The 19,700-nt window shown below is 40.8% G+C and overlaps 4 protein-coding genes across 6 annotated transcripts; 1 reads left to right on the plus strand and 3 right to left on the minus strand.

Moving 5' to 3' along the window:
* Positions 1 to 96: 96 nt before the first annotated feature.
* LOC117573862 (putative cysteine proteinase CG12163) lies at positions 97 to 6,980 on the minus strand (the record flags this gene model as incomplete). The annotated part of the gene is made up of 5 exons (XM_034257333.2): positions 97 to 727; positions 1,276 to 1,457; positions 1,515 to 2,258; positions 2,324 to 2,463; positions 6,615 to 6,980. Coding segments are annotated over 5 exons (1,698 nt in total), but the record flags the coding sequence as incomplete, so codon positions are not given.
* LOC117573863 (uncharacterized) lies at positions 2,487 to 3,190 on the minus strand. The gene has a single exon (XM_034257335.2). The coding sequence runs from the start codon at positions 2,939 to 2,941 to the stop codon at positions 2,696 to 2,698; it is 246 nt and encodes an 81-aa protein (XP_034113226.1). The 5' UTR covers positions 2,942 to 3,190; the 3' UTR covers positions 2,487 to 2,695.
* Positions 6,981 to 16,137: 9,157 nt separating the features above from the next.
* Positions 16,138 to 18,289, plus strand: LOC117576934 (uncharacterized). Of its 3 annotated transcripts, none has more exons than XM_034262078.2 (4): positions 16,138 to 16,367; positions 16,468 to 16,688; positions 16,755 to 17,790; positions 17,863 to 18,289. In XM_034262078.2, exons 1-4 carry the CDS (start codon positions 16,264 to 16,266, stop codon positions 18,287 to 18,289), a joined length of 1,788 nt encoding a protein of 595 aa, XP_034117969.2. In that variant the 5' UTR covers positions 16,138 to 16,263. The 3 variants fall into 3 exon arrangements, with proteins under 3 accessions (XP_034117969.2, XP_051863035.1, XP_051863034.1); XM_052007075.1 differs by having other exon boundaries at positions 16,518 to 16,688; XM_052007074.1 differs by having other exon boundaries at positions 16,294 to 16,367; positions 16,509 to 16,688.
* A 22-nt stretch (positions 18,290 to 18,311) lies between these two features.
* Positions 18,312 to 19,361, minus strand: LOC117575854 (enolase-phosphatase E1). The gene is made up of 3 exons (XM_034260274.2): positions 18,896 to 19,361; positions 18,577 to 18,833; positions 18,312 to 18,507 (listed from the first exon to the last, which is right to left on the minus strand). Exons 1-3 carry the CDS (start codon positions 19,258 to 19,260, stop codon positions 18,368 to 18,370), a joined length of 762 nt encoding a protein of 253 aa, XP_034116165.2. The 5' UTR covers positions 19,261 to 19,361; the 3' UTR covers positions 18,312 to 18,367.
* Between the last annotated feature and the right edge of the window lie 339 nt (positions 19,362 to 19,700).

Raw genomic sequence — 19,700 nt, forward strand, 5'->3', positions numbered from 1 at the left:
TAGGTTCCTTAAATAATTCCTTCAGCCTTCAGAAGGGCAATAAATATCGAAACTTCAATACAATAGACGCAGAAACAGCAGTTAAAATGAAGTATTTCGGTTTGATAGTAGAATGTTGTTTCTTTACAATTTATTTTATAATTTCAATATATGTATGCTGCGTTGTTTTGTATACTATGTTGTGTATGTTGCTGCCAATGGACTACAGAGTGTACATGAGATGATTACATTTGTGTTTGTATGCTGTGGAGCCCGGATCACGGAACAATAATTCCTTAACTTAACGTTATCGTCGCGTCGTCAGAACTTAAAAAATACACACTCACCCACATCACACACACACACACAAATTGCAAGCCAGAAGAGTTTTGTGCTTTTAAACATTAATATAGATACAATAATATTTATATTTATATATATATATCGATTGGTTGGTTGATTAGAGGCGTTGGCGCCAGCAATTAAGCTAGCACAGCGGAGGTGGCCATCTCACTAACGCCACACGTATTGTCACCACGATAGACACGGTAATAACCCTGCTCGCCCCAGCGTGGACCCCACGAGTTCTTCACAATCCAATAGGGCAGCGTCTTGTGGAAATTGGGATAGTCGGAAACGCCGTAGCCAACAATCAGGACGCCATGATCGAGATTCTTCTTGGAGCAGAGTGGTGACCAGGGATGCGAAACACCGCCACGGTAGAATTGCATCGCATTGGCATTGATGCCTGTCGAGAAATAAATAAAACAAATATATTAAAAAAACTCAGTCATATCAAGTAATATAATCAAATTTATCGCTTAGTATAAATCAAAGTGAAAGTGAACAAGTGAACTTTATAGTCTTGTAAAAGCTTTCCTTTCAAGTAACATAAGTGATGGCTTGCACCCATTACATAACGATTATAATTTAATGTGAATCAAATAAAGATTGAATATAATAATAGTTGTTCCTGATAAGTCTCCATAATACGTACATTTCAAAACAAATCAGAAAGCTACAGTCGATTGTTCTCGTCTGTGATCAAACTTGATCTGTGTGCAAACATAAAAAAAATATATATATATATATATATAAGTCTCTGAGATCCAGTGTTTTATACGGACAGACAGATGGTCTCGGATGTTGACGCTGATCAAGAATATATTATATATACTTTATAGGGTCGGAGATACCTCCTTATGTCTGATACATACATTTCCGCCTGGTTCAAAGTTACAATACACTTCTACCCTATTAAATTAGCGGTTATAAAAGTGTAAAAGATTTACGCACCGATAGAGATAGGTCCATTGCTGACCAACCATTCCTGCATGGCGGTCTCATTGCCCTTGGGCAGATCGACGAAGCCAGCGACCTGAACGTGAGACAATGTTCTGTTGAAATGGCACGATTTCTTCTTAGCCTCATATGGATACTCCGACTCGTATTCCAGACCACCAATGTCCTTGATGGCTCTGCAAATGATTTTCAAGATTAACTAAAATTCATAATTCCTAATCACAATTATTTACTGGTAAGCATTGTCCATAAGTCCACCATTGCAGGCACTGTCTTTGGAATCACAGTCGAGCAGCTCCTGCTCAGAGAACTCCTGCAGATCGCCAGTTTTGACAGCATACAATCCCTCAATGTTGCCCGTCACACTGAAGGCCCAGCAGGAGCCGCAGCTGCCTTGATTCTTCACATTTGTGACTGCATTCTTCTGACGCCAGTCGAATTCTTTGGGCAAATCGCCAGCATAGGCGGGCACCACAGCAGATGCGCCACCCGTGGGCTTGTTCTCGCTGCGCTGCCAGAGACTGGCACGCTGCTTATACTCCGTGCTGGTCATGTCAGCAAAGTCAGTAATGCCATACTTGGCGCTGCCGCGCTCGTTGCTGTTCAGCTCCTCGATGGTACGCAGATTTTGACGGAAGATGCGCAAGCGCATTTGGTGTTCAATGCTGTTGGCATAGCGACGCTTGTATTTGATCTGGAATTTGTGGAACAAATGCTCGACCTTGTTGAGTGTGCGATGATTGTGCTTCTTGTGCGTCTTCTTCTCGGCCCACTCCACGGAACGACTGTGACGAGCGTGAACCGTCGGCTGGTTGCGGCACTTGAACGAAATGTCGTGACCCTTCGCCAGCCATGGTTGCGCCCAGATCTCGACAATGCAACGATGCTGCTCCTCACTGCCATCAATCAGATCTGCATCGATACGCGTCAATGTTCCCGACACAACTTGTCGCGATGCAGAGTAGACTTTCACAATTCTGCGAATAAAATGGACAATGATTATTTTGATGAAGGTTCTAGATCTTTTAAGAATTATATGTACCTGTAGTGGGGTCCCTCACCAGCGGTTAGCTTGTCCAGCGTATTCTGCAATTGCTTCTCCGCCTGCTTCTCGTCGAAAGGTTTCTTGCCACCAGGAAGAATCGGGATATCGTTGTCGATGCTGCGTTCGCTGCGTGACAACTGCAAAAGCAAAATAAGCGGAATTGTTAATTACGTTTATGCCAATTTATTTTGTATATAATCCCAATTTATATATAGTAGCGCAATACATCTAATCGCATTTATAACGTTCACTCATTAATGGGTTAATAAAAGTCAAGATCGATAATAATTTAGAATAACTTGTAGATTCGTCCAATTCGTCTTCTCCATCTCCATCGGCATCGGCTTGTAGATTCATCAAATTCGTCGTCTAGAAGCCACACTCGGCGGGCACAATATAATCGTCCAGGACGCGAACGATGCGCAACTTGCCCTGAGAGTCGACGCCCATTTGGCCAGCTTCCGCTTCCACGACGTGCTTCTTGCCACTCTCGAGTTGATCCACGCTGTTGTCTCGACAACGCACCACCATGGCAGCAGCAGCAACTGCCTCGTTGCGTAGCCAACAGGACATGATCCAAATGTGCCGTAAACGGAGCAGCGACGATGGCTTCATTGTGTGTGTTTATTGAATTTAATTCGTATCAAATCTTCTGCTGCTCTCTCTCCTCGATACTGTGCAATTTTAATGGCAACGCGTGAAATTAATTAGGTGCGTATAAAAAAAGTCAGCAACGTGTACAAAAAAAACGAGAAAGTTGCTTTTCTAGATATAGCGATTTCGATGTTGTTTCGTTGAAATGTTTAAATGAGGAACGTTAATACATTTTTAGTTCTAAACAGAGCTACGGACTCAGCCTGCTTGCCTTAAATCAGTCTCAACTCAGCACGATGTCAACTATGTGTGCCCCGGGCTGAGCTGTGATCCATGACATGCCCAAAGAATGGCAGATTCATAGATAACCAATCCACTTAGTCAACCAGTGGCAATCAGCAAAGCACAACACAATAACATTTCCAAAACAAGTCAAGTTCTTTTCGACATGGCGAACATCCAATACACTTTCACATGTTTTATTAAAGCTAAATGACATAACAAGTAATCCCTATCAATATGGACAAGACCTCTAAATCCATGAGATTAGTTTATATAGAAACGCTTGGACACGAAGTATAAAAGAACATATTTTGCTTTGGTTACACATTTCATGTCCAAGTGATTATGCTCTTCGTAAGCGTACAGGAAAAACATAAAAAAAAGGAAGAGAAGAGAAGACACTCACATGTGGCATTCTCGTATAAACCAAACCCATTCAATGCTCCGATGTTGCCCAAAACCAATTAAACCAAACATTTTGGCCTGCAAAATTCGCAGCCCTTTGGCATTGCTAGATTGCTGGGGTGTGTGCGTTGTGGCCGAGGTGAGCTTAAATGGCTGGCTCTTCCACTGTGTGGGCGTGTAATTGACGTGACTGGCAGGTGGTCCTGGAGCCAGGAGCCAGAATCCAGCAGGCAGCAGCTGGGAGCTGGGAGCTGAGAGCAAAACGCCAGCCGGCAGACATTGCAGGTGATTTCAATGCGAGGCGGGAGAATGCAATGACAACAATACGAAATGAAATGTAATGGCAACGACGTGTGTATAATTAAAATAGAGGAACGACCGAACTGGGATCGAACTCCGGCTGCTGTTTCCGTCTGACCTGTCGCGACATGAATTCATTAAGCGGCATGTTTTTGGATTTCCCCATGTCTCCTTACCCTTACCCTTACCGTACCCCACCCCACACTCACTCTCTTGTATTTCAATAAAAATTAAAACGTAAATAATGCTTTAGCGGGCTTGTGGGCGATATCCTGTGACAAGCGTCCTGGTTTTCAATGGGAAATGGACCGTAAAATGCATTTCGATATGTTGACAGTCGTCGAGTGCTTAACACTCGATAGCATTTACCGACCCATGGATTAGAAGTTCAAATCAATTCAATAAATATCGAACGGTCGAACAGTTGACAGTTTCGGTTTGGCCTGGTTTCAAATGAGATTTATGCCACTGCTGAATCTATAGCCATATAATCAGGTTACCAACGATATATGCATGTACTCTCCACACCAAAAAAGGGTTGAACCAATGTCTGTTACAGTGGATAATTTAATTAATTTATGTCCATGTTTGTGTGTTTGTGTGTATGTGTTTGTGCGCGTGTATATTCATTATGATTACGGGCCAGAATTATTTCAAGTTGCATCATAACGACTTGCCAAATTACTTATACGAAGATATATTTTGGTATTTCGCAAACCTGATCACTTTGATAAATGTGCTATTTTTAGATCAAAATGCAATATTAATTCACATTTCCAGTTTGGCTTCGTGTGAATTTTATTTTCAAACTATGCCAATACGGTTAATACTTTTACCAAATTCTATATTCGATCTTTCATGCCAAGGAAAATTTATTCTTCTTCCCATCTCTTGCGCAAGTTACAATTATGTTTATTTTTAATAATACACAACAAAAGATTTCAAAAGAAAAGGGTCAATTAAAGTCACAATGACTAGTTATTTTTATATTTTCAATCCCTAAGAAGCTTATACAAATTCAACTTCACGGTAAATACTTTTACCAAATTCTATATTCTCGACAGTCGATCTATCGTGCGATGGAAAAAATATTGTTCTTCCCATTGTATGCAAGTTACAATTATGTGTTTTTTTTAAATGATACACACTAAAAGATTTTAAAAGAAAAGGGTCTATAGTAGTCGCAATGACTAGTTATTTTTATATTTTGATTTAGCTTATCTTCAAAATGTTTAAGGCAATTAAAGATGTTGAGTCACTTTCAATCCCTAAGCAACATATTCAGATTCATCTTCATAGGTTTGGAACAGCTTTTGTTGGCTTTCTTGAGTTTAGCATGTTAACTACGTTAAAGCGCGTCGCAGCTGGAAATCCGGTGACTTATCGTGGACACTGTGCGAGGGCGCTGCGTCAAGTTGGGTGTTAAAAGTAGAGCATCAAGGATAATGAGAGCACTTTTACACCGTGCACTAAGTAAGTATGTGTGTGTGTGTGTAGGTGTGTTTGTGTGTCGTCACCCGAGGGGCGCGCACACACACTTTGCACACTTTACACACTTGCTCCCATAACGGCACTTGAGGTGGCCCCCTAAGATATGCACACACATACATATACATATATAGACAAGTGTATCTGAGGAGCATGAGATGAGAGAGGAGTATGGGGATGGGGATGGAGTCGGAGGGCAGATGAGGCCAGAGACACCACGGGCCGGGTTAAACAGATTGCGGCCGTAATTTGAAAGCGGAAACTCATTTGATTATTAAGCTGAAATAAGTGCTGTGCACGGGGGGTGAGGGGATGAAGGGGGCAACAGCAACAGAGAAGACGAAAGACACGAATGGAAGGAAGAGGGAAAGAGGCATAAGACTCAGGTGCTTGCAACGCATTGAGGTGAGAAAAACGAGAAGCTTAAATAAATTCAATTAAATAACATTTTCTTTTTATTGTTCGCATTTACTTTACGAGTATTTGTATATAGCGGGTAAATAGGTGTGTATATATATAGGACATCAACTGGGTTAGCGTGTTTATGTGTGTGTGTGTGTGTGTATGGCAAAGAGTGAGCGTGAGAGAGAGAAAAAGAGATGAACATGGGAGGTGTAGAGCGTGAGATAGTGTTTGTGTTTGTGTTTATGCCGAGATGATAATAATATTCATATTCATGATGATTACGATGATGAAGCCTCTTCCTGTCCCTGCAGTGGGTTCTCCTGCTCCGACTCCTGTTGCTGCTGCTGCTGCTGTTGTTGTTGTTGTTGCTGCTGCTGTTTTTTAGTTCCGACCGCTGCTGTTCGATGGTCTTTTCGAAATTATACGCACCCACTGATAGGAAATCATCTAACCAGCGTTTCTCATTATCGTTCAGCTCCGCTGTGGGCGTGGTGCTGCTGCTACTGCTGCTGAGGCTGGGGGGGCTGTTGCTGGTGGCATCGACAGTGTCGCTCTCAAAAGGAACAGTGGATGCCTCATCAACGCTAATTGACGTTGTGGGCTCATTAGCTGGCTCAGCTTGTGGGGCTATGTTGTTGATGCTAGGGGATGACGAGGAGGAGGAGGAGACAGAAACGTCGGAGTTGCTGACCCTTCGTTTGCTTTGGATTTGGCTAGAGCTTTGGCCCGCTGTCAATATTTGCGACTCTAGACGAGCCATATCACTGTCGCTCAACTCGTTGCGCCGCCCACCATTGAAAATGCTGTTACTCACATATTTGCCCTCGCGTTCTTCGGATTCGGTTGCGGGAGACAATGCGTTATCGACGACATCGCTGCAATTAGAATTGACCAGTTCGCGATGTTTGTCACCCCACTGTGTGGTCAGCCAGGGTTTCTCCAGCACAACCAGGCGGCAAATGGTATCGGCATCCTTGGCCTTTGTATCGATGGCATTCAACAGTATCTCATATCGCACGCCATTCACAATTTCACGAAAGGCATCGATGATATTGACAAAGTTCATCGATAACGGCAAAAATGTCATCGCTATATTCTGCACGCCAATCAAATTGGGCGATAGATATTCTCGCTCGCCGGGATTTAGCACATGGACCAATTTAATCGGTTCCTTCGGTGATCACCTCATCTGTGCTCACAGCTATTGTGGTCTATAGAAGTGTTGTGTGTGTGTGTGTGTGTGGTTGAGTGTCACAAAGAAAGACAAAAACAGAAAGCAAAACACATATATATGTTTAAAGAGGATACACACAACTAATAGAGTAGTTGCCTTGACAAAGAAGACAAACATATAGTTTTTGGAGCAAGGGGATTAGTGTGGTGGACTACAGCAAAGCCATGTGGTTGGAATGTGGGGTAAATGAACACAGATAATGAATACATGTATGAAAGTGTGCCCAGTATGTGTATGTTTGTTTGCATGTGTGTGTGTGTGTGTGTGTGTGTGTGTGTGTGTGCCAACACCATTATTGCCCGAAGCCAAGCTGAAGCTTAGCAAAAATGTTTTAAGTTCTTATCAATAAAATAAATCTTTATATTTATACAACAAATTACAAAAACCGTCCAGCTGCAAGTTATTTAAAGCAGAATTGCTGATTAAATTAGATTTCATATGGAATTTAGATGCCGATAAACAACAAATGTTTTCGTTCTTGCGCTCAGTTGCAACTGCTGAGTGACGTGAACGCATTAAGTAAGCGGTTATCGATAACTTTCGATTGCAGCAACTGTTGAGTATGAAAGCGATTGCTCATTTCGATTCTTTCAAGTGCAAAATAAATTCTCATTTTTATTAGACAATAAGTGATAATTATGCATTGTGCGTTCCATATCTGTGGTGATTTCATCAACATAATAATTAGCTGAGCGCAGCCAGTAAATATATCGATCGATCACTTGAACAAAAAAAGAAATTTAAAGTGGTGTTGACAGCATTAATTGAGGTTGCATGCAATGGCTGCAACTGCAACACAGCTGCTGCTGCTGCCCTCTCCATGGGCGGCCTAATGAACTCAGCATAATTGCAATTACATTGCGGCTTGGAATCGTAGGGGAGACAGCGAAGAGCGACAAAGAGAAGAGGAGAAGAGGCCATTTGGCCAATCAAGTCAATCACAGTAGCAACGCTTCGCTGAGCTTGTGGCAGGTCACAAAAACTAATTAACCGCCGATGCAAACTGAAACAAACCGCATTGCACCACTCAGTAGCAAACGTTGTGCACCGCATCGCTCACCGCATCGCATCGCCAACTGCGGCACACAATGAACCGGTTGAGGATTGCAACAAAACTCATCGATAAATGATGAGCTGCAAAATGTTGCAAGCAGACGGCAAACAGACGAAGCCAGAGCCAGACGCTGAATAATTTAAAAATCAAAAGCACAAACCGACATCAAAAACCAACAGCACCAAAGAAATCCAGAGCTAGGACAAATGGAGGACGGAGTGGGAAGGGTAAAGCGAGAGAGAGAGAGAGAACAAGAAGAGATTTGGAGAGGGGCAAGACAACGAGTTGACGTTTTGGTCGTTCATCCTCATTGCCGCTGACGTTTCTGTCTGCAGCGTGACAAAAAGCCGAAAAATGCATAAAAACTTTTGACAGCGATTGCGTCATTGAGGCAGTCAACGCCAACTGCAGCAGCATCAGCAGCAACAACAACAACAGCAACAGTCCTCGACGTTGAAGCCTGGTTGATGTTTGAGCTGATTATGCTATGTGGATGACTGCATCAAGAAGGAGGAGAAGGAGGCGGGGAATGAATTCGGTCTTGGTATTGTTTGAGTTTTGTTGCTGTTGCTGCTGCTTGTTTGCAGCTTGTTTTTCAATTAAACTTTATGGTACTTTAAGCAACACCCCAACAAAACACCCTAAAGTTAGCATACGATAACAGGATGATGGCTTCTGAGATTGCCATGCTCCAGAGGCTACTTCATTTTGGTCGTCCTGGCAACTAAATGCAGCAAAAGCGCAGCCAACTTCATGTCAGAGCATCGCAACATCGCAGCCAGGCTTAAGTTTTCATCATAGTTAATGCACTTGTCGGCAGCAAAGCGCATTAGCATCTGATATGCCAGCTAAATAACTTGCTTCAATGGTTGGTAAGAAATCGGTAGAGATTTCGCTCCACAACCTTTTGAAATTTGTGGCCTAATTAGTCATTTAACTGGCAGCAATTCTGCTTGAATTCAAGTAATTATATTTACATCGATGCGGTTGACTATGCTGAGTATCAGTTGCAATTACAGTTGCCAAAAAGATTTTTATTTTGTTATGTAAATCCAATTTCAATTCAACTAATTTTTAAACTTCCCTTCGCGTATTTGTTGAAGCAACTGTTTTATAAATACGATCGTCCTCCACAGTTGCGATTGTTTGTTGAAAACAAGTAAAAACAACAGCACTCGATTCGATTGATAAACATTTAAAGCATACTCTATATCATTTGAACACCCTGATTTTGTTAGGAAGCACAATACCATAAGAATTTTAGAGATTAAAAAGAAATAAATTTGGAAACATTGTATTTTTGTTTTCTTAAAAATGCAGAGACTGGAATAAATATGAGTTTTTAAAAATCGAACATCAAAATTTAATTCAGGATATTTTCTCTCTCTCTTTTATTTACAATCTGTCAATAAGTAAATTGTATAATTAATATTAAATAAGCAGAAATAGCAGTTTTCCAATGCTATTATATATAAAATCTTTTCAGTTTGTTGGATTTATCTATCGGGGAGATCGAGCATGTGGTATCTTTTCAGCCTTCTTACTGTTACATTGATGTCTACCATATTTAAGGCTAAATTGTTTTCGTGGTTATGGAGTCTATCGATATATAATATATCCTAAGAAACTTTTTTATTTCTTTGTTTATGGTTGGAATATTAAGATCTTTGTGATACGTAAAAAGGAGCATTGACAATTCATCGCAAAGTTGTTAATTGGTAACGCTGAAGTGTCTCAATAGCAGTCGCCCAGAGCTGTATAGCGTAAGTCCAAACAGACTTCAGTATGGATTTGTAGAACCAATTTTTGATTTCCAAAGTGGTTTCTGATTTTCGAGATATCAACCAGCACATTGTTAGTGTTTTAAATCTTAGTTGTTGACATCCACACTTTAATGTGGATGAATAAGGAAAGAAGAGTTTAGTAGAGAGAAATCTAATGATGGTATTGTCTCGAATTTTCAATGAGTGCAGGGTATAATTGGATGCGTAGGTAAGTAGCATAGCATATTGTTGGCTTTCGTTGAAACTTTTCGCATCTGACAGCTGATGGTAAAGTTCTCTTCCTGCTGCCGTCGGGTTGAGTCGCGTCGCGTCGCGTCGCGTTGCGAATGTTGCCGCGTATTGTGCTGCAACTAGCTGCAGCGCTGTGTAAACAGGCTTTTGTGCATAAACATTGCACCCGCGTGGCGCGTGGGTCGTGGGACGCATTGCGAAAAACCAAAAGGGAAATGGCTAGGAGAGTGAAGAAGACGGGCGGAAATAGGTGGGAAAGGAAGAAGAGGGGAGGGGAGAGGAGGGGAGAGCAGCGGTGCGCTGGGGTATTAACTGATGCAATGTTGAAAAAGTTTAATTGCATTGACGTAAATAACAACATCATGCCAACGAGTCGGAGTCAGAGTCGAGTCGAGTCGCGCTGAGCTGAGCTGAGTGGAAGCCTCAGAGCGCAAATTGCAAATTGGCAATTTGGTGTAAATTGTTGTTTTTAATTAAGCTTTAATTAAAACGTTTTGCCAGCATATAAATAAATAAACTTAGCGAGCAGCCGCCTCTCCTCCAAAATGCGTCTATGGCTTATTAACATTTTCAAATTCGTTTATTGTCACCTGCAGCATGCTGACTCTTCCCCCTCCCCTTCCGCCTCATCACTATCGCCCGCTGAGTAATAAAAATAAATACCAAAACCGGTAATACCCCCAAAAAGTGTCAACATCTGTCTGTTTGCTTGCTTGCTGTGCACGCTTCGGGTAATAGTTTCAAAGCCCGGGGAGATCAGAGTTTATGTCTGAATCCGACTCCGAGGTCCAAGTGTTCAAGTGTTGTGTAAACTGCTTTGTGGACCCAAGGTCATTGTTAGCCACGTTGCAAAGCCACGTTGCCAAGAGTTGCCGAGTTACCAAGACGCGGTCGTAAGTGCAGATGGGCGCGTGTTTAGGGTCTTCTTAATGACCACATTTTACCCCGGCATCACTTTCGTCCCTAAATACCCAGCACACCCGAGTTTCCTTCTTAGTCTGTTAGCCTGAATCGCAGTCGCTGAGAACATTGTGTAATCCTCAACAACTCTTGCTACTTAAGTCACTAGGTCAGGGCGAAACAATGGACTCGGATTAAACGAAACGATTTGTGTGTATTCCGAGAGCATGAGACTTGTATAACATCAACATTTATTTTAGCAACCACCTGACGATTGAATCAAATTACACTTTATCCCAACCATAATGTGCCATTCAAAAGTAAGCGACTTGGGTCTTTATGCTTCTGCTGATAAGTCCCTTAAGAATAGCCAATGTACCTGGCTGTCATTTTTCATTAAATATTCAAATCATTTAATGTTACGCGCCTCATTTTTGTTTGTTCTTAGAATCTCTTAAATTTTGATCAGCATTATATAGCTATAGCTTTAATATACAAGTGTTTTCACTGCATCTATATATTTTATTAGTCAGCTCTTCTTCAAAGTTGGTAAACCGGAATTTATTATTGCTCAATTCACGGAGTGTTAATGGCAAATATATTAAGAAAGTTTTGCAAACAATAAAGTTTGAGTATTTATTTGTTTGATCTTAGAATATTATCTCAATAATAGCACATTTATTTGCAACATGAAGAGTAAGAAGTTATACTTTTATTGAATATTATAATAATTTGTATAGTATGTTTTCTTTGGGAAAACAGTAAACTTTATAAGAAAGTTAGTTACTTTTTCAAAATCTTTTATGTTGATTCTCTTCTTTTTCCAAAAATTAAATATTAATTGCAAACCAATTAAGATCGACGCAAAATATTCGAGAATGTAATTTGGCATCAATAAATCTTAATTGCAAACAATTTAATATATTCGAAAACAAACATGTTTAGAATGTTGAATTAATTTGACACTAGAGCATAATACACTAATTAACAATTAGGCGATTTAATTGCGGCCCAGTTACATGATGTATGTACATTCTTGTTTAGCGATTAAAGACAATTACAGCTAATTAATAATGCTATTCATATTTTGAACACGGTTTGCCAATATGCGTATAATTAATACACAAAATATTAGCTGAACCGTTGTTATGCCGCCAGCTGCACTCACAAGCTCCCCTCCCCTTCCTTTCCATCTCCAGCCATGTCTCACGCTCTACACCCAACCAAAATACTCCATGCCAACCTGTCATCTAACTCGACTTCTATGCTCACATAGGAGGAGCGGGCAACTCTATGCAACTTGAGCCTTTCCACGGCAACTCCTGTTTAAATTTCCAATCACACACACACACACACATGCCACCACCCACACTTAGAGACAGACTAATAGAAGGTATTCTCAATAGCTCTGGCCCTGGGTTCTATAATATGGCATGGCAAGCTCATTATAAACTTTGCCTTCAATACTCCCCTGGGTGCTAATTTGTGCTCTGCCTTACTCCCTCTCTCCCCTCTCTCTCTCTCTCTCTCTCTGTGTGTGTGCTGGGTCTTTAGTGTTCTGGACCATTTAGTGGGTTCAATAACGTAATTTCCATTGGCATTTGTATTAAGGCAGCAAATCATGATCGAAATTGCACAATGACACAATCCGATTGAGATTTCCTCGATTCGCTTTCTTTGCCAGTCTTTTCACAGAGAGAGAGAGAGCGCTTTATTCTGTGTTCTCCGCTCGGCATCAGCAAATTGACGAGCTAATTTGCATAAAGCCAGAGAAATGTAGAATCCGAATCATTCGCATTCGCATTTGACAATTGCCGACAATTTGTTGAACACTCAGCATTCATTCCTCTCTCTCTCTCTCTCACTGTTTGTCTCGATTTGTGTGTGTTTGTGAATCATTCGCATGTGATTTCCGAAATGGCAAAAACAGTTGAGTGAGTTGAGACAAGTTGAGTTGAGTTGAGTTGTGTTGAGATAGTCATAAAACCGCCTCCGGCAAACGGAACAAAAACGGAACGATTCCATCCTCTCTGTTATTTGTCTTTAGTTTGCAATTTTGGGAGCAAGTTTTTTGTCTCAAAGCCAGATGGAATGAATATGGACGAGTTCATAAGTAAAATAGATGTATGTATATATTTATTCACACATATGCACCAGTGTATTCACACAGTTCCGCATTTTATTCATTTATGTAAATATTTTTCTACATTGCTCGTTTTGTATTTGCTGGCACAATATGGAAATCGCTGTCAGTTTTTTGTCTTTTTATTTTTTATTAGCTTCTTGCTTTAAATACATTCATTCGCTTAACCTAATACCCTTTAAGTCAGCCACCGAATTCCGAGAAAATCGCGAGTTTAATGTCCACAAATAAATACATTCGAAAACAAGTTCTCGATTACAATGGAACAACTTCTAACATAAAGAAAAAGATTTCTTATTACCATTGTGTTATAATTTGGAACTGTTTATAGGGTATTTCGGTTAACATAAACAACTCGAAAATGCAAACAAAATTGAGAAAAAAGCATCATTTTAATTAAAATTCATTTATTGCAAGCATCGCTTTAATTATTTATTTAAGATGCTCCAAATCAAGCAAAACCGTTCATGGCGTATGCAAATACAAAAACAAAAATGTTTAATTTGTTGATACGAGCATTATTTATGATACGCGTTTGCTTTTTTTTCAGCTGAATGCAAACGTTTTAATTGATATTGATGTTGGCAGCCGTTTTAAATGGAGAGGCGTGCCTACGAATGTTTACTTCCCTAGACTGACCCCAGCGAGTGTGATTAATCGCATACAGCTCTCTGAATACTCTCACGAAAAGTGATATTATTTTAAACAAGCATTTAAATATTTCTGGAATACTCTTGCAAACTTCTTTTTACTTGATTTCCTATACTTTTAGTTAATAAGTAAATAATATACGTTGCATTCGAGAAAGAGTATCATCTAGCCAATTAGCTGAGGCATTCTTGTACAATTCGCTTTGCATGTTTCAGAATCAAAAAAGTATTTATTTTTTTTTTTAAAGCACGTTTTCGCCTACTGCTATAATAAAAACATCTTTTCTGTTTTCTGATTCATTTCAATTTGCTGGATTTAATCAAAATCAGAACAGGTTTTCTGTAGTCAAAGGTGTTGCTCAATGGGATGGGGGAATATGATGTGTACACAAAGTGCCATGGGATGTCATCCATCGTTAAAAGTTTTTGCAAATAATTATAGTATTTCGCCATTGCTTATGAAATGTATGACTAAAGCGTAAAGTTGTCAGTTCCATTGTGGGTTGAGTAATGTGTTTTATTATTAGCAGTGATCCTTTGCATTTTCAGTAGAAAAACACTCATAATTATGTGGATACATAATATGGATTTGAATATAAGAATTGCACTATTAATACTTAGCTCTCCAGGTTAAATAAAACATATTTCAATTCGATTAAATGCAAGATTATCGATAAGCCAATGACAATAACATTTATTTATCTTATTTTTACGTATTTTATTATTAATTATTATCTAAATTTTCAGTCATAAAATATTTTTAGATTGAAATGATTATTTATTAAACATGTTTTATTTGTCGCAGTAATTTGCGTTTTTAATAGAACAGTATATATTTTTCTGCGGTTAATACAATAGATTTGATTTATCGATAAGCCAATGGCAATAAGAATTATTTATCGAACACTGTATATCGTATAACTTTCGTCAAGTTTATCAGAGTCCAATCAGACTACGAATGCAAACATAAGTCTAAGTGGATCATAACAATAGCTCAAACTTAAATTTAAGTAAATATAAATTCAATGATGTGCTTTCTTTTTATTTGATTACAAAGTAACACCAATACGCAATTACCCATAAAAGGAATAAAGCAGACATATGACAATATCAGTTGGTTCTATCGGTCAAACTGATACAACAGCTGATTGTCGGCAAAAATGGCGACGCAACAAAGTAAAGTGTAGACAAAGCAAAACAACAACGACAGACTTTCAAATTTGATAAGCGCCACATCGTAAATATAAATACTACCGTCGGAAGCACATGCATAGAATATATGTATGTGGGTATAACGTACATATTCTTCAATTTATCCATTGAATTGTTTTATTTATGCATCTAATTTTCTTTTGCTGACTAAGCACAGTTCATAATACGAGAACAGAGAAAGGGGCCCAAACAAAAAGTAAATAAGTATGGCGTACGCGAGCATGCATGTGTATGTGAATATGTGAGTAAATGTGTGTCTATGTGTGTGGCTGTAATGCTATGCGTGTATTCAGTGTTTATATGTGTCGGCCTTGTTAACACAGCAGCAAGCAGTCGAGAGAGCACAAAAAATAATATAATTTCGGTAGATGTTAAAGTTAACCCCTGTCGCAATCCTTATCCGTAAGCCGATTTCGCACTCAAAAAGCGTTCAACTGTTGTTGACAACATTGTAAAACATAAACAAAAACCACAACTTACCTCCTCCAGCTCTTCTTCAGCAGCTGCTGGCGTCGTTTGTATTGTGGCGACCAACAAAAGCGCAACTGTTGCTGCTGCGTACAGCTTCATTGTGAAAGTTTATGATGTCGCGATTGTTCGTCCAACGACGTATAAATTTTTACGCAATTTCACACGTACACTTGTGTATTATAGTTTCCGCTGCTGTTGCGATATTACGCCGCTTTTAATTCCGTATTATTTGTTTTTCACCCGCGCACACACAAACGCGTACACAAGGCGACCAAAATTGAACGACTGTTCGATTGCAGCGTGGCCGCAAGTTCAACCTGTAAATACATTATTTTAGGTCGAGCAATATACCAACTTATACCGCAGCTAAAACTAATAGCTGGTTACACTTTTAAGCCGCAACAAAATTTTTGATTTATTTTTAGACATAGATGATTTTGTTAAACTTATAAATATAGTTTAAAAATATTACGAAAAATATATTTTTTTGTAAAATTTTAACTGTTTGCATGAATAATTTTATAAGGTAATCAACATTGATATTTTTAGTATTTTATTACAAAAATACTACGTACCATAATCGATTTAAAAATTCGAAAATATCGAAAGTACCGCGCATATCAAAATCATTTTATTTAAAATTTAAAGTCTTAAAGAATTATATCTCAAATTTAATAATAAAAATTGAATATAGTTCATACAGAATAATTTAATGTTATTTTAATACATTTTGTAGTTGGCCAATCATTTCATTAATTTACTGCTATTAAAATCACTACAAAACATGAATTTAACGACGCCTCAGAGAAATAACAACAGGCGAAATCAGGGCATGGTGCGTAACCGTGCGAATGAACAGGCCAAAACGGAAACGGTTAAAAACAATGGGTAAGGAACTCGCGGTAACCGCTGGCAACAGTGACCCCGTAAACGAGTGCATCTAAGAATATTGATAAAGCGCTGTGTATTCATTCAATTCGATTGGCAGCAAAGCCATGAAGCAGAGCTATTTAAATTCCTGCATCAAAGTGCCCATAGATCCGTGCAATAATTGCCCAGCACCTGTCTACAATCGTCCAAGGCTGTGCATGGGCAAGCAGGCGAAAGCCAAGGCGTCTAGCCCCAAGTCGTTGGACGCTGCAGCGACAGCAACATGGACAAGTCAGACGGGCATCAGATCATTGGCCAAGTTCTACGATAGCATACCTGGTAAATGATTTGAGAACAATGAGATGTTGTAAATGTATCTATTTTGGTCTATCGCTATTTCTCAAGATTACTGTGAGGTTAAGCATCTGCATAAGGCGGAGTTTTATTCTACGCTGGAGAGTCTACGCACTACAAGTCGAGAACTGCGTTCCGCTCCAGCAGATCCATCGAAAGAACGTTGCGCCAGCGCCACGCCCAGCTATGGATCCGGAAAAACAAAGCAGCGCAACGTCAAAGGCAAAAAGATGAAAAAGAAGACACATCCTCCTCTTCCACTTCCGCTGCCTCTGTCGACGCCTCCATCGCCGCCTCCCCCACCATTTTGTTTGCCCGATGCCTGCCACAGCTCCAACAACTGCCTGAGCGAAGAGTATGACAAGTGTCTGCGCGACTTGAGTCGTCTGAAGAGTTTCAAGCATGACTTTGCCATCGAGGTGGCCGACTTTAAGCGCTCCCTCAAAAGCTTTGAGCTGGAGTTCAAGCGCAACGCCGAGCGACCCAAATCCACCAGCAGCAATGGCACACAGACCCAAGTGGTCAAAGAGCCAACCACGCCCAAGATGCCAGCCATGCATACGGCAGAGCGCGCCAAATGTCGCCGTGAAATGCTGCGACGTTGCTTCAGTGTCAACGATTTGACGTTGACGACGACCACGACACCGACGCCAAGAGCGACACCAGCTCCTGCCAAGTCGACACCGAGGCACCAGCCATTGAGCAATTATTTCCCCGTCAAGAATGTGCCCAAATTGCAAATTGAATCTCCATCAACGTCTTCCAAACGCAGCGAGTCCGGCTCCAGTCGAGTGCGCATGCGACGACGTCGAGCCCGCAAGCCAAAGGCGGCGACAGAGACGGAGACGACGACAGAGAAGCCAATGCCACTGCTGAGCATCTATGAGCTGGAACAGCTGCCGAAGCGGACACCAAGCGTATCACCTCAGCATCCAGTGGCACGTCCCAATCTGGCGGCCACACTGCGTGCCGAGGTGGCGCGCAAAAAGGTGAAGGAGCTGCAGAACAATTGCACATACCACGATCCGAGGCCTCAGTACGATTGGGAAGTGCGCAAGACGCCTGCTTGGAAATCGCTATCGCTCAAGTGAGTTGAAAACACATGGCTATAAGATAAATACATTAATTAATGCACTATTTTCTCTACATCTCTACGCAGTGAATCGCACAAGGCGCTGCTCTCCATACGACTGGCCACACGCAAGGCGGAGCAGGCGCTGCAGGAGCGTCAATACGAGTTGCACATGCAGATGATGCAGCAGCGCGTCAAGTCCGCCCCGTTGCTGCTAGAGGGTGCCACCTACTGGGGTCCCGAGGTGGGCAAACTGACGCACAGCTGCCGCAGTGAAGGCTTGCGACATGGCTGCGAGAGCAATATGAAGAAGCAGCGCAAGAAGAAGTGTAGTCATCGCTGCTCCACAGCTGCCATGGATGCGGAGGCGAAGCTGCAGCAGATCCGCAAAATCTACGGTAGTCAGCAGCACAAGCCGGCGGCGACGACATCGATGTCACGACAATCGCAACGCACAGAGCCACCACATGACAGTGGCGACGATTTGTGCAGCGTGGATCGTGCATTTCTCTAGGAGATCTTTACAGTGCGAATTTCAACTTAATTGAGTACATTTTTTTGGTCCAACTAAAATGCTACGTTGTGCTTTATTTTAAGGCAGTTTTATCGCGTGCAGCGACGAAAAGTCGTCGATTACCACAAAGGCGCTTTGCTGTTCTTCGGTCAATGGTGCATTGCCTGGTCGCCGGAGCAGAATGGTGAGCATGCCAGCATCACGAGCAGCAGCAGCCTCTGCAAAACATACAAATATAATCATTATAATACGCAAACAGTGTCTAGACTCTAAAAGAGATAACAAACCGCCTGGCACATCGCTGAGAAAGAGCACGTGCTGCGGCTCCACTGCCAGCGATAAAGCGATCTTTGTGTACGACTCCGACTGCTGCTTGTGGCCCACGTGTGTGTCAAAGTGCGCACTCAAATGTTGCAACAGATTTCCTGCAATGCTGTGTTGAAAGATCAGTTTCTGAGCAGCTACGCTGCCGCTGGAATAAACAGCAATTTGAATGCCAGCCTTGCGCCATGTTTCAAAGGCTAGCACCACATCCTCGTATACACTGTAAGAAAATATAAGTTTATTATCAGACATTCTAGAACAATTGAGAGTCAAGCAACTTACTGTCCCTTTAGCTCGCCACTTTCGTAACCTTTGGCCCAGATTAATCCTTGCAGCGTCTTAAGTGGAGTCAACTTCAAGTCCTTGTCGATTAGGTAGTCCACAAACCCTGCGATCAGCTTTTGTGTCTCATCTTGTGGCGACTCCAGCGACTCCACATATTCGTTGAATTCCAGATATTGCTGCAAGTCCGTTACAATTTGTTTCGTCTCGTCTGTGGCCCATGTTTGCTGCAAATATTCGGCAGCGTTTTTCTTGGCATAGGGAAAGAGCACGTCGTGCACAAAGCTAATCGATGTTGTAGTGCCCTCGATGTCAACCAGCACTACTTTTGCTGTTAAATCGGGCAGTGACATTGTTGTTTCCATAAAAATTAACTAAAAACGTTCGTTGTACAATCAACCAGACGACCTGCCTATTTTTGAACTAAACAATAGAGGTGCACAAAATGTAATATACAATCGATGTTTTGCAGACAACTCGATATATCGATGATTTTAATCATCATCTGTATTTGATGTCATTTTTAACAGCGACTACTACAGTTTTTAGTTATGTTTGATAATGAGATCAAATGTAAAAATTAGTGGGTATATATTGGTAATAAAGACAAACTTTAAAAGTGAATTGTTAGATTAGAGCCAAAATAAGAAAATTTTTTTCACTGTTGAGAATAGATCGCTATGCAATCAATTTGAATGTGCTTTGGTAAAAGTTTAAAGTTTTCAGCGCTTCCAAACTAATTTAATGTATTTTAAAGGCTTTCGAAGGCACAATTAATAGCTTACTATTCTTATTTTCAATGTAA

Source organism: Drosophila albomicans, chromosome 2R, assembly GCF_009650485.2.
Source record: "Drosophila albomicans strain 15112-1751.03 chromosome 2R, ASM965048v2, whole genome shotgun sequence".
In the NCBI taxonomy this organism is placed as follows: Eukaryota; Metazoa; Arthropoda; class Insecta; order Diptera; family Drosophilidae; genus Drosophila; species Drosophila albomicans.